This window comes from Brienomyrus brachyistius, chromosome 4, assembly GCF_023856365.1.
Source record: "Brienomyrus brachyistius isolate T26 chromosome 4, BBRACH_0.4, whole genome shotgun sequence".
Classification (NCBI taxonomy): domain Eukaryota; kingdom Metazoa; phylum Chordata; class Actinopteri; order Osteoglossiformes; family Mormyridae; genus Brienomyrus; species Brienomyrus brachyistius.
Window position 1 is genome coordinate 1,322,906 of NC_064536.1, and position 14,436 is coordinate 1,337,341.

At 42.7% G+C, this 14,436-nt stretch overlaps 1 protein-coding gene and 1 long non-coding RNA gene across 20 annotated transcripts in view; one reads left to right on the forward strand and one right to left on the reverse strand.

Annotated features, from left to right (window-relative positions):
• The window catches only part of LOC125740452 (trichohyalin-like), a 65,237-nt gene that overhangs the window by 8,781 nt on the left and 42,020 nt on the right, over positions 1-14,436 (reverse strand). For 2 of the 19 annotated variants that reach the window (XM_049011606.1, XM_049011589.1), the window contains exons 1-2: positions 5,098-5,235; positions 3,335-3,369 (exon numbers count right to left, since the gene is read on the reverse strand). The exons of 15 other annotated variants lie outside the window; for them this stretch is intronic. In XM_049011606.1, coding sequence (XP_048867563.1) covers positions 3,335-3,353 — 19 coding nt within the window. In that variant the 5' untranslated portion in view covers positions 3,354-3,369; positions 5,098-5,235. Of the gene's footprint in view, positions 1-3,334; positions 3,370-5,097; positions 5,236-14,436 lie in introns of those variants that run through there. 2 more of the 19 variants (XM_049011594.1, XM_049011592.1) reach the window with 1 other exon arrangement.
• The window catches only part of LOC125740525 (uncharacterized), a 30,908-nt gene that overhangs the window by 4,818 nt on the left and 11,654 nt on the right, over positions 1-14,436 (forward strand). The window lies entirely within an intron of this gene.

The following is a 14,436-nucleotide window of genomic DNA, read 5'->3' on the forward strand; positions in this document are numbered from 1 at the left end:
TAAATACAGAATGTACAATATCTTCAGAAATAAATGCAAATTAGCCAATTTTGTTTAATCATAATATTTCATAAAATGCCCAAAGTTATTGAACAACAACAGCAGCAAAATAACTGTCATATAGTGAAATAAAAACTGTCGATATAAAATGTGAACTGTGCATGATTATTGGCTCCCTTTTAATGATTTTGAATAATTTCCTCAAATATGTTAGGAAACAAATAAGACTCATCTGCACTTAATCTACATTTCTGACATGACCTGGATTAAAGCAATGAATGGTTTTACTGCTTAAAAAGGGGCTGATTGCTTCCAGTTTCCTTTTCATAATGGTGAAGACAAGAGAGCTGTCTGACAGCATTCCCTCTACCACCCCCCTCTGCGGAGGACTACTTTATGTCTATTTATTTATTTATTTTTATTTATTTCCTCAAGAGAGGGAGAGGGAGAGAGAGGGGGACAGAAGGATGAAAACGGAGAAGGGAAATAGAGAGAGAGGGAGGGAAAAGAGAAGAAAAAGAAAAACCAGATAATCTGCTTCAATACCTGCTGAAGAGAGAAAACAACCAACATCTGTACGAATCACAGTGAACATGTTAAGACGCAACAGCTGATAAATACAGTGTGTGTCTGTGAGAACCTGTTTGTACACCTGTGTGCACACCTGTGTGTGTGAGCGTGCTTGTGTTCATAAGGTTTCTCCATGTAAATGTCTAGTAGTGTGTGTGGGGAGCCACAGCCCCACCCCTCCGGACATGAAGCAGACACGGGCCCCAGACATCCAGAGGCCCCCCAGGGCATGGGAGCCCCCGGAGGACCACCGCAGGGAGTATTGGAGCCCCCCCCCCCAGAAAAGAGCAGAGGAGAGCTCCAGAGGGAGGCCATCCGGCAGCCACAGTGCAGGAGCCCCAGGGGGCCGTGGTGGCGATCCCGCAAGCTCCGCAGGCGGCTGTCCCCACCAGGGCAGACCGGGCCCAGAGATCCAAGGGCCCCCCCATCCCCCAGCAAGGGCCCGACAGAGCCAAGAGGGCCAGACCCCGTCAGGCAACCACCGAGGGTGAGCCAGCACCCACCCGAGCACCCAGCCCCGGACATCGAGAACCACCAACGCACCAGCGGCCGGGGGCCCCATCCACCAGCAGGGAGTGTGGCGGGGGGGAATAGAGCCCGAGATGTTATTTCGGGTGGAGTCTAGGACCCAACCTGACACATGCGTATAGACAAACAGGCACACACATATACAAGCATACGTTCCCACCCTCATGCACACATAAACAAATATTTACACATTCACCCAACATTTAGACACACAGAAATGAACGCTGTACACATACTCTCACTCCCCATATATACTCTATGTGGACCCCTTTTTTTCCTCTGGCGAGGGGACCAGAAGACCACCCCAGACCCCGCAGCAGCCGAGAAGCCCACCAGCCCAGACCCCGAACAGACGGCCAGCTCTTCCTCTCTCAGCCCCCAGCCCCAAATGGCGAACAGGGAACGGGGGTGTAAAAAGACCCCATGCCTCCCTTCGTCTGCTCGGATGTGGTGTTGGTTCATGTTGTTCTAAAGTGCTTTTAAAACAGGGGAAGGGCACGGTGCCAACCAGCCCTGCCAAACAACAGCTGGTGTTAGCTTGGCCCCTCCCCAGAACCCTCAATGTCTATGTGCGAAACAAGATTTGAGCAAAAGTCTTGAGTCTTTCAGCAGGACACTGACCCAAAGCAGACATCAAACAGTACAAGAGAACGGTGGAAAAGGAAAGATGGACTGTTTTAAACTGACAAGTGATGAATCCTGACCGAAATCCCATTGAAAAGCTCTGCAGAGAGCTGAAATCTGCCAATAGGGCTCCTGTACACTTAAAAGAGCAGGAATGCATAGCAATGTTATTGTAGCGGAAACTGCTAGCAAATGGATGCAATAAGCTTATAGATGGATACAAGAAATGTTTAGAAGCGATCATTGTCACCAAAGGTTCTGCGACCAAATATCAGTGAAGGAGCCAATAACCATGTCCAGCATACATTTTATGTCTATATTTTTATTTCACTATATGACAGCGTTTGTTGTTGCCATTCAAAAACATTGGACATTTTATTAAATATTCTAATTATAAAAAATTGGTTCATTAGCATTTATTTCTGAAGATATTCTACATTCTGTACTTACAATTGATGGGTGCCAATAATCCTGACCAGGATTGTACATGGGAAATAAGCCATGGTCACATGTCAAAAGTCATCACATTTATTATCAAAAAGGGTCATGACGTTTTAATTCAACATTATAGTATTTTTTACACTATTACAGCTACATGACTCAGCTATAGCTTGTTGGGAAGCAGTTTTACTTTTGCATTAATCACAATTCATCTCGTGAACTCCATTAACTATAAAAAACAGTGAATGCAGTGAAAAGTTTGGAGTAACAAGTCGTGCATTATACATTTCCAAACACAGGCTGTGGTCCAGTTACATTTCACAATACTGTTTAACCTTAAACCCTAACCTGTCTAAACAAGAAAGTACACGTGTCCAGTTTTAATAATCGGTAAATGGTAAAAGAGTCAGGTTCTATATATATATATATATATATATATATATATATATATATATATATATATATATTATATAAATGCCACTTGGGGAGTGATTCTGTCATGAGGGGGACCATGTACAGTAACAGCCCAGTGTTTTACATGGAAGTAGTTCCCATACAGTACATATATACTTCATTATTATTATTATCAAATTCGCACATCTGAAGGAAGCTGACTAATTTTCAATAACTGCGCAGGGTGTGTCTGCCAGGCAGTTACCACACCTGCCTAATATCTTGTTTAGGCAGGTTAAACAATAGTGTGAAGTATGACTAGATTACAAGCAGTGCCTTTAAGAAGTATAATTAATGGCTTGTTCTGTATTAATCCTTAGACTTCATTGTATTTTTCATAATCAACAGTAGTCAATAAAACTCAGCCATGTAAAAAGAGACCTAGACTAGAAGTTACATTAGACTATACAACAAAAAAGTGGATTTTCTGAGCTTCCCAGAGAGCTGTAGCTGACCCATGTAGCTGAAATAATAAACAAAGTTCATTAGAAAACACTCTGACACACAGGGCGTGGCAAATAAACTACAAAAACATGGGGTTTGCATAATTCGTGAACTGGGCACTATTTGGAAATTTGTTTAATTAAAATGGACAGACACAAGAACAAAAAAAAATGGGGAGGTAACCAGGAATCCATAACTGTAATATAAAACTGGGAATACAATGAATGCCCTGTAGTTCTTAAATCTGATAGATAATATATGTTTATATATTTACCGTAATCTTGGGACTCCATTTTCACTCTCCACGACCTGAGAACAAACCGTCATGGGAGAATCAATGTGATTGATGACGCGAGTTACTTTAGTTTTGCACAAACACAAGCGCCCCCATCTCAGCAGCTTGCAGTGCTGCGGCTATTTCCATGTGCGAAAAGCCGGATTAAAACACTCAACCAAAGACTTTCCACAAGGTTTATACATGCTTCCCATTTTAAAAGTCCGAATTTTCCAGACTGAACTGGTGGCGAGCACAGTAAAAGTTGTTGTGGATGGGGGTGGCAATGGAGTCAGCTGTCACGGTCAGTGGGTGGCATGAGGTTGGCACTGGCAGTTTGGTAATTCGGAGCCCATCTTGCCCTCAATAGAATCTGCCATTGGCTGCCGATTAGACCAAGAGGGTCTAGCTGCAGACGCCTGTAGAGTGGAGATCCACCGGAAATACGTCACCTCCACAGGAAACACGTGATCTTTAAGGACGTAAAGTGGAGCTCCGGTTGAGGTTAGGTTTAGGGTCAAGTTTAAGCTTAGGGTTTATTCACTGTAAGACAGAGTTGAGATCACGTGTTTCCGGTGGAGCTCCACTCTACAGACATCAGCAGCTGGACCCTTCTCGATTCAATGGCAATGCCTCTGCCTCATCATTTTGCCTTCTGTTCAAATTCGGCATCGTTAGCGAACCAGTTACAAAACCAGCTAACCTGCCTGCCCTGCTGCTGCACCACCATTCATTGTGCCACCGGAAACAGCGCCATCACCTGCCTGCCTTCCGCACTGAGTCCTAAAATGTGGGCAGTGTAAATTATGATCTTATTCATTTAGTTCCTTCGCGCGTACCCCACAGACACAGCCCACCTCCCTCGTTTGCAACGTTTCTCTTCAGTGTCCTTTCTGTGCTCATTCTGGCCCCGACAGCCAGCTCACATTAGTGGTTCCATCGAAAACGTGAAGTAGATACAGGTATTTTTTATAAAAATACATACAGTGCTCAAGCAGACATTTGCTTAATTTAGCAAAAACATTTATTAGTTTTATAGCGAAAGTTAGTACTTTTTCATTTACCAAAATGTATATATAACATTAGAAACAACAAATAGTTTTAACTGAAATGTTCGTTTTTAAGTAGTAATAAATTGTAACCCAAATTGTAGTTCTAAAAAAGCTGTTCTGGGTCGAAAAAATTAATTGTCAAGCATCATTGGGAACTCTTTAATTAATAACACAATAAATTCGCAATAACATAAAACACCAAACATTAGTGTTTAGTATGTCTTTGGGAGCCAATGCAATTGCAATTAGTGTCAAGACGGGAAGAACAGAATTGAGTGAGTCAGTTGCAAAAAATTATGCCACTTAATAAAAAGTGCGCAAGGAAGATATGTGCAGATATGTTAAACACTGCTTGTCAATGGACTTTTGTTCTGAAACCAATAAACTCGCAACAGACTTTTTATAGAATTAAGCAAAGCGTCCCAAGACTTTCTATAAGTACTGTGATAGGCCAGTTCATCATAGTCTGGAAATATCATACTTTCTTTCCTTCTCTTTCCATACTTATCTAGACTTTCTTTTCAGAATCTTCCTGTAAGCCACACAGAGCCAGCAGGCTACGACATACACAGCAGTGAAGAGGGTTTACAAATAGACACACTCTGAGTGACTGTAACACACAACATCAACATACACAACATGCAGATTGTTAAGACAGTATCAATGTGATTTTTAATATTAATCCTTTAGGGATTAAGTGGCACCTCTTACCTTTGTCTTCACTCTGATTTTATTTCAGTAAAAACATGTTTCGTAATCCATTAACCAAAGTGCTTTGCGGTCTTCAACAGAGGTGGTGCCTGAGTAATAGTAATAAATTAGCAATGAATCGCATGAGGAAATTTCTCCATGCTGTAAGCCAAGAATCTAGGAGCTGGTTAGGTTACATATGTCACATGACATGAGTAAAGGTTATTTGAAGACAATAGTGCTGGTTGTCTAAATGTACAGAAACAGCAGAAAACACTGACTATTCATCCATGCAGCATTCTGTGGTTTCACTGGTCAACAAAATTAATACATACTAATATGTATTATACAGTATGTATGTATTCATTCGTTTCACTGGTCTACAAATTTTTACTTTCTTTTTGTTTCATAAATCAAAATAGGTGAATCTTACAGAATTGTTCGTGCTGAGTTCCAATATCAGAATTTAGCTATCATGCATGGATTTTGAGTGACACAAAATTAAACCACACGCTATACGTTGTAAGATTACAAATTTATAAAATGTTAAATCTAGCTTCCAACATAATAGTACACAAACTGAACAAGTTATGTACATTGGGTTTTACATTTTGAGGTAAAATTGGTGACATTCTAAAAAGATCAAGTCTTGTACCCCAGGTGTCAGAGACATTAACCTGTTGTCTTTATGTACTTCCTGACCACTGGGTAGGGTCCCACAGTCAATGGGAATGCTAATCTCAAGGCCAGGCTGTGCCTCTGTCTCTATGAGAATGTAAAGGTTTAGGTGATACTGTCAGGCTGATTAGATTAGCACCTATGCATTTGAAAGCCACTGTTATACTGAGAAGATCAGGGCTGGGGAACTTCCGTTAGCAGGCTGACTCCTGTACTAGACTATGCTTTGTTTAAGTGGTCTCCACCTCTTTGTATCCTCCCCCTCTTGTAAAGTATAAACTCTCCAGAGCTGAGTTTTTTAGTCAGACTTGGATGGCTACAGCGACGCTCGGCGAGTTCTCAATAAAGAGTAACTTCTGCTTGAATGATATCCCAACGTCTCCTGGTCTCTGAAAAAGTTCCCAACAACGGACAGCAGTGGCCAAAAGTTTTGAGAATGACACAAGTGTTGGTTTTCACAAAGTTAGCTGTTTAAGTGTTTGTAGATCTTTTTGTCAGATATTTCTATGGTATACTGAAGTATAATTACAAGCATTTCATAAGTGCCAAAGGCTTTTATTGGCAATTACATTACGTTTATGCAAAGAGTCAATATTTGCTGTGTTGGCCCTTCTTTTTCAATACCTCTGCCATTCGCCCTGGCTGCTGTCAATCAACTTCTGGGCCAAATCCTGACTAATGACAGCCCATTCTTGCATAATCGATTCTTGGAGATTGTTAGAACTTGTGGGTTTTTGTTTGTCCATCCGCCTCTTGGGGATTCACAAGTTCTCAATATGATTAATATTTGTGGAGTTTCTTGACCATGAACCCAAAATGTCAACATTTTGTTCCCCAAGCCACTTAGTTATCACGTTTGCCTTATGGCACGGTGCTGGAAAATGCGTTGTTCATCACCCAATTGTTCTTGGATGGTTGGGAGTTCTTGGAGGATGTTTTGGTGCCATTCTTTATTCATGTCTGTGTTCTTAGGCAAGATTGTGAGTGAGCTCACGCCCTTGGCTGAGAAGCAACCCCACACATGAATGGTCTCAGGATGCTTTACTGTTGGCATGACATCGGACTGATGGTAACGCTCACCTTTGTGTTTTTCCAGATGCCAAAACAATCAGAAAGAGAATTAATCAGAGAAAATAATTTTACCTTTCCTGGACTTACTTGTGCGCCCTGAAGTCTTGAAGTCAACAGCAATTGATAAGATAAGATAAGATAAGATAAGATAAGATAAGATAAGATAAGATAAGATAAGATAAGATAAGAAAAAACTTTATTTATCCCGAGGGAAATTCTTTTGTCCTTTACATGCTCAGTGCAACAATAGGAATAAAGGTAAGGTAAAGAAAATAATACTGCAAAATAACTATGAGTGATACTTGTGTTGTAACTATATAAATACTCATAAATACTCATACTATGTACAAAGTAAAAAAATAAAAAAAACTGTAAGCTATAACAAATATAAAATAACAGATTATTAGTGCACATGGTAATGAAAAGTGTCTTAGTGTAGTGCCTTGAATAATTGAGATAGCAGCATGTGATGATGGGATAGAACAAACATTCAATACCAAAACAGATTTGTAATATTGCACAATCCAAATAAGGATTAATGACAGTTCTAATGAACCTCTCTCACTGCAGTTCTTGATGATCCGATGAATGGCTGATTTACATGCAATCTTACTAGCAGCAATATCCTTGCCTGTGAAGCCCTTTTTGTGCAAAGCAATGATGACTGCATGTGTTTCCTTGCAGGTAACCATGGTTAACAGAGGGAGAACACCCACTCTGATATTCTAACTCAATCAGCATGACATAGTGATGTAAAAGCCTTGTCCTCATCAACACTCTCACCTGTGCTAACGAGAGAATCACTGAAATGATGTCAGCAGGTCCTTTTGTGGCAGGGCTGAAATGCAGCTGAAATTAGTTTTGGGGATTAAGTTCATTCTGGTGCATGCGTGAGTGAATGGTGTGTGAGTGTGCCCTGCGATGGGCTGGCCCCCCATCCAGGGTTGTTCCCTGCCTCGTGCCCATTGCTTCCGGGATAGGCTCCAGAACCCCCCCCCATCGCTGGTCTACGCATTTCTCTCTAATGTGTCTCCCATATTGAGATACACTAAAGATTTATATACCGCTGTCAGTTTTAGATAAAACTAATGTTTAAAATAAACATTAAAAAACACTGTTTGTTAGGTTAGCAAATATTTGCTAATGTTTGCACAATGACAAAAAGGCCTTTTAAAATAATCCAATGAATAGATAAAAGCCACATCTTAAATACACTCAATATATCATTTACTCTTCAATGGTGTCACATCAAAATATTAATAAAACAGCATACACTGCATTAGCAATCAGTAAATGGATAATCATGTTTTTTTCTTAAACAATTTTAACAGTCACTGCATCACAGACTTAAAATGTCACTCCACTGCAGCCCAGTGACAATCCCGTGACGATGGGACTGACTAGTTTCTTAACCTCAAATAGAAAACCAGACTGATCCGATATTAGTCTTGAAAAACGACAGCAATGACCTAGGAATTGTTTGTCCATTAACGAGATCTGAGGTTTAGCCGTTAGATTCAGTCTGATACTTTTTAAGGGGTTTCACACATTTTCCTGCCATTTGTGTATTTCAGCTTTCTGAACTTTACAGGCCATGCTTCCAACCACAGAAATCCCCCCAAGAAAAAGTGCATTTCTTTACACCTGCATGTAATCTAGAAAAATATAATTAAGAGAAATCCCTGCTGTCCACACCTGAGCACTGACAGGTCTGCCGATCGAATGTCTCCCATATACCGCAATACACAATAGTGGGGATGAGAACTGGGCCCCAAACTCAAGCCTGCGTCTCAGCTAGACTCGATTCTGTTTCGCGATGCTGTGATGTTGCTGAGAACAGGTGCCACTGCAAAAACACAACAGGAATCTAATGTTGCACTTTTCCAGTTAAGAGTTCAGGAACCACAGCAAATTGCTCTATGTTTGATATCGAACAGATAAAACCCAAGTTTAAAGCCAGCATCTCACACTGTGCTGTCAAGGGAATATCAATTCCACAATTAATTACAGTGCGGATTAGTTTCATTTCTTTGACTTCTTCAAAGTTACAAAGCTTGTTATGGCACATGGCTAAAGTGCTTCGTATAAATATTGGCTCTTCATTCAGCCTTCAAATCCCAAACAGATAAATGCAGAAGTTAAGAGAGATGTGTTAGCAAACATTGGATTAGACAAGTTCTTACATACTGTTCCCTGATCAGAATCATATCATTTTCTCCCAATTCAACCTACGCATATCCTTCAATTACATAACTGAAAACAGAAATATACTACAGTAATAATAACGTCACTGTGTTTTCCAAATGCAAGTACAGAAGGGCTCAGGGATCTGCAGTATCCAGGATGAGCTTCTTCAGGCTGGTGGTAATGCTGTCCTCCTGACATTGGAAGCAATTTTTACTACCATTTGGGAGACAGGTGTCATCCTAACCGACTGGAAAACAGGACTTGCTGTCCCTATCTGGAATTGTGGCAACTATAGGGGAATAACACTACTGTCAGTGCCAGGCTTAGTCCTTGCTAGGGTCATCTTTAGCACCTATGAAGCCTACAGTACCATCAACCACATCCTGGCACTGTGGGTTCTCATCCAGTGATCACAAATCTTGTTTGCAGCCTTTCTCAATTGTCATAAAGCTGGCCAAAAACTCAGCTGATCAAGCTGCCCTGTGGGACATCCTAAGACTTTGTGGGATCCCCCCCCCCCCAAAGTTGCTGGATGTCATGGTTGGCCTGTATATCAGTACCAGGAGGGCTGTACAAAATGGAGGCAGAACCTCTGTGTTCTTCCCAGTGGAATTTAGGATTTGTCAGGAGTGTGTTCTTGCTCCTACTTTGTTCTATGCTTGCATGGACTTTGTGTTGAGCACGGTTGTAGGGTCCAGCAGCTGTGTGGCATTTGTTGGTCAGTGAAGATTTACCTTTGCTGACAATGCTGTGGTCTTCATAGAGTCAATAGGGGCTCTGATCGAGACTCTCATGAGACTGAGTGATGAGTCTGAGTGCCTGGGTTTCTGAGTGGCCTGGATCCAATCTTCCTGCTGGCTGCTAGACATGGATGCTATTCGGTGACCTGAGATGAAGACTGGGCTCCTTATGTACTGTGTCTTTTTGGAGATCCCTTGGGTACCGCTAGTTAGACTTTGTATGGAATAAGAACCCGCTCAAGGAGTCCCTAGAATTATGGCTCTATAGCAATATGGCATGTTTCCATGAGGGTGGTCCAGCTTGCAGGATCCTCATTGCTGAGGACCAGCTGGACCAAGACAAGGGGACGCCCATGTAACACCTGCCTGATAGATGGGCACATCCAGTGGGTGGCACTGGACCGCATGTCGGCTCTCGGACTTACCCAGGACCCCGAGTTGTTTCGTTGTGTGGTGAGCATGGCAATGCACTGTACTAGTGCATGATCCTCAACCTAACCTGACATTCACAAGGTCAAATGTCATCTGTAGTCATCCTTCCTGTTGATGGCACTATGTGGAGCTGCTTCAATTTTGGAGTGATTTGTCTAAAAATTTTATCAGTTCCAGGTCCTTAACCACATAAAAACCTTCAAATACGAGCATCGAACCTGGCTAGTTCTTGGTGGAAAGAGAACAACACGATGGAGGTGAATACCTTTCAAGCACAGCCATCTATTACTCCATCACATTTCCGCACCCTGACCTACACAAATCTCCTCACGAGTGACCACAACAACTAATCAGAAGCTAGCAGGACCTGGCTTAAGGCAAACCTATAGAGTCACCAGCAGAGGCAGATTCAACAAAACAACCCAGTCATTTCAAAGATGAAAATGTGAATATCCAAACGTGTGACCATGCAAAACAATAAACACGCAAACACGAGTCTGCAAACAGTCTAATGTAAATTTCAACACCTTACATTTCCTCCCCCAGCCACAAAAGAAATGTCCCCCATTTCACATACAGTAAGGAGAAAGAACAAGGAAGAAGAGCAAAACAACAATGTCACATACAGAACATAGTCCTTCAGGTATCTGGGAGGTCTGACCTGATGGTCTCTGGGATGCAAGGACAAACCAGGGCCTGGACCGGGGGGACAGAGTCAGACCCCTGTACCGCTACACGGTCAGAGGAGGTTCTGGGCTGGAACCGCGGCTGTGGCTGGCGAGTCTGAGGAGCCAGGCACCTCTGCAGCCAGGTACACTACAGGTCTGTGTTGCTGCCAATGGTGAAGGTCTAAAAGGCAAAGCACCTGACAACACAGTCAGACAAGGAGGCCGGGGTTGCTCAGATAAGTCGCCAGCAAGTGACTTACATCCACAAGCAGGCACCTGGACATTTTATGGCCTAAGACAGCTGTAATGGACAATTTGGGACTTATTTGATTGATCCAGTAGGTAACAGATCCTATAGGTCACTCCAGGGGAATCATCTGAACCCAATATTTTAAAGGGGTCTTTCCAAAGAGGAGCGAGTTTTTTTGTTTTGATATAATGGGGTCATTTAATTACACAAGGTACAAAAACATAGGGAATGTGCATGACACGTCCGTCATACTATCGTTTCTGTTGATTGTGGGCTGCCTGTCATCTCTGTTCCACCCAGCAGATCTGAAGGTCGATTTAAGTTTCCGTGTCAAGTGTGCAACATAATCAGTATGAGAACCTGGAGCGATCAAAGGTGGTGTGGTGTTAGGTAACAGCACATTAACAGACATCCTAGCTTCATGACCATGTGTGAGGAAGAAGGGGGTGAGACCTGTGGTAGAGTGCGGGCTTGTGTTGTATGCCAAGGCAATTTGGATCAGACAGTCATGCCATTCACCCGACTGCTGGACAAGTGAGCGGTTTGTTTGATCTCTCCACCATGCCATCACACTGAGGATGATATGGGCTCGTTCATGTTTTCTGGATGCCCAACAGCTGACACAGGTGTTTCACTAGGTCATACTCAAATTGACATCCTTGATCGTTGTGTAGCATCTCTGGGATGCCATGTTCACAAATATTGTTCTCAAACAGACATTTTGCAACTGTTGTGGCGTGCTGCTTGAACAACAAGCACATACCTGTTACGACAACTGGTGATGGGGAGCTCAAGGATGGTGGATGCGGCTTTTTGTAAGGGCTCAGTGGCAACCACAGTTTTCACAGGAGCTCTCGGCTGAGGTGTAGGTCTCTATCTTGCATCACATGGAGTACAGGACATGAAAGACCAGTAGCACAGTTGCTGAGCAAGTTTCAGGACTTTATCTGGCGGTATGTCAGCAGCTAATGAATTTCCATGCAGAAGCTGTAAGACTGTGTCGTTTAAGGCTTGAGGAACGACTCAATGCAGCATTGACTTTGTGTGGACAAAAAACTTCATGGCAGAGTGAACCAATATAAGAGGCAGAGCACTTTCTCCTCCCTCATGCCTTTACTCATGCAGCATTATGTGGGTTTCCAACCTGTAGCTTTCCACCTAATAACCCAAGACAGGATGGGGTCTTGGTTTTATTCCTTTTTAAGGTCTTCCTCATGGAGCTGAAGCACCATTGGAGAGGATATAGACTGTATAGCCCATGGTGCAGCCATCTGGGCCAGAAGGCTGCGGAGAGGTCTGACTGCAGGAGACTGCAGGATTTTTGGATCTGTTCCACTGGAGCTGTGGTAATGTACAGAACTGGCAAGACAAGATGGACTTACAGGACTGGGCTGTCTCTCAATAGGGTGTGGACTAATGGGAGCCATACAGAAGGTGTCAGCAGGGTGACGTGCATGTAAAGGGACACAATGATGTGCAAAGTTCCTAATGAACTTACAATAATATGAACAACCCCAGTAAATGCACTTATTTCCGTGGCTGAGCGTGGGGTAAGCCAGTCTTGAACACTCTTCACATTTTGAGGACCTGAATGCCATCCTTGGGCACATCATAGCCAAGAAATTGTACCTGATTCCAGCAAACAGCATTTTGATAGATTTAGCTTGATTTTATCAGACTGGAATCTGAATAGGACTTCTTCCAGGTGCTGGAGATGTTCGCTGAAGCAGCTGCTGTAAACCACTAAATACCATTTCCATTAAGCACTGGTATGCAGCAGGAGCATTGGTGAGTCCCACTGGCATTACCTTACAGTGATATAGCCCACTGCCCATAAAGAATGCTGTTTTTTCATGGTCTTCCTCTTTCAGTTCACCTGCCAATAACCATGCTGAAGGTTCATCATGGAGAACCAAGCAAACCAGTCAGAGCATCCAATGCATCATCCACTCAAGGAAGAGGGTTGGAATCTTTGACTGTCATCTGACTGAGTTTCTTATATAGTCCAAGCAGTAATGCCAAGTGCCATTTTGTCTTGCTCACCAAGACAACCGGCACAGCCCACATACAATAGCTTTCTTCAATGACATATGCTTTCAACAGTTTTTCAAATTGAGTCTGCATTTCAGCCCTCTGGTCTGGTGTGACTCCCTGAGCTCTCTGTGTAATTGCTGTGGTATTACCAGTGTGGTAATTGCGTTCATAGTGGGGTACCGCAGGGTTCGATTTTAGGACCACTATTGTTCCTAATTTACATAAATGATATGGATACCAATATATACAGTAAACTGGTGAAATTTGCAGATGACACCAAGGTGGGTGGTGTAGCAGATACTGAATTAGTGGCTCAGCAGCTACAGCGGGATCTTGATTTAATTAGTGACTGGGCCGATACCTGGCAGATGAAATTTAACGTCGATAAATGTAAGGTACTCCATCTAGGGAGCAGAAATATAAAGTACAGGTATTTCATGGGTGTCACTGAAATAAAGGTAGCTGATCATGAGAAAGACCTTGGTGTGTATGTTGATGCTTCCATGTCCCATTCTCGCCAGTGTGGGGAAGCAATAAAAAAGGCCAATAGGATGTTGGGGTATATCTCCAGGTGTGTGGAGTTTAAGTCAAGGGAGGTAATGGTAAGATTATACAATTCCTTGGTGAGACCTCACCTAGAATATTGTGTGCAGGTTTGGTCACCATATCTTAAAAAGGACATTGTGGCCTTAGAAAAGGTGCAGCGTAGGGCCACAAAAATGATTCCTGGTCTTAGAGGAATGTCATACGAGGAACGGTTACTTGAGCTAAATCTGTTCAGTCTCAAGCAAAGGAGATTGAGGGGGGACATGATCCAGGTATATAAGATTCTAACAGGTTTGGATGCTGTTCAACCAAATAGTTACTTCAGCATTAGTTTAAATACACGAACTCGTGGCCATAGGTGGAAATTAGCGGGAGAACATTTCAAGCTGGATTTAAGGAAGCACTTCTTTACGCAGCGTGTAGTCAGAGTATGGAATAGCCTTCCTGATAATGTAGTGCAAGCTGAATCCTTGGGTTCCTTTAAATCAGAGCTAGATAAGATTTTAACGACTCTGAGCTATTAGTTTAGTTCTCCCCAAGCGAGCTTGATGGGCCGAATGGCCTCCTCTCGTTTGTATAGTTCTTATGTTCTTATGTTCTTATGTTCTTATGAGTACGATGCTTGATTACCCCTGATGCAGTAGCCGATGTTTGCCCTTCAACAGCAGCTGTAGAAAGTTTCCCTGCTGGCCAAAGCGAGGGGGTGCATGCCATTCAGGAGACTGGAAGCGGACCCCACCTCTAGTGTGTGGAC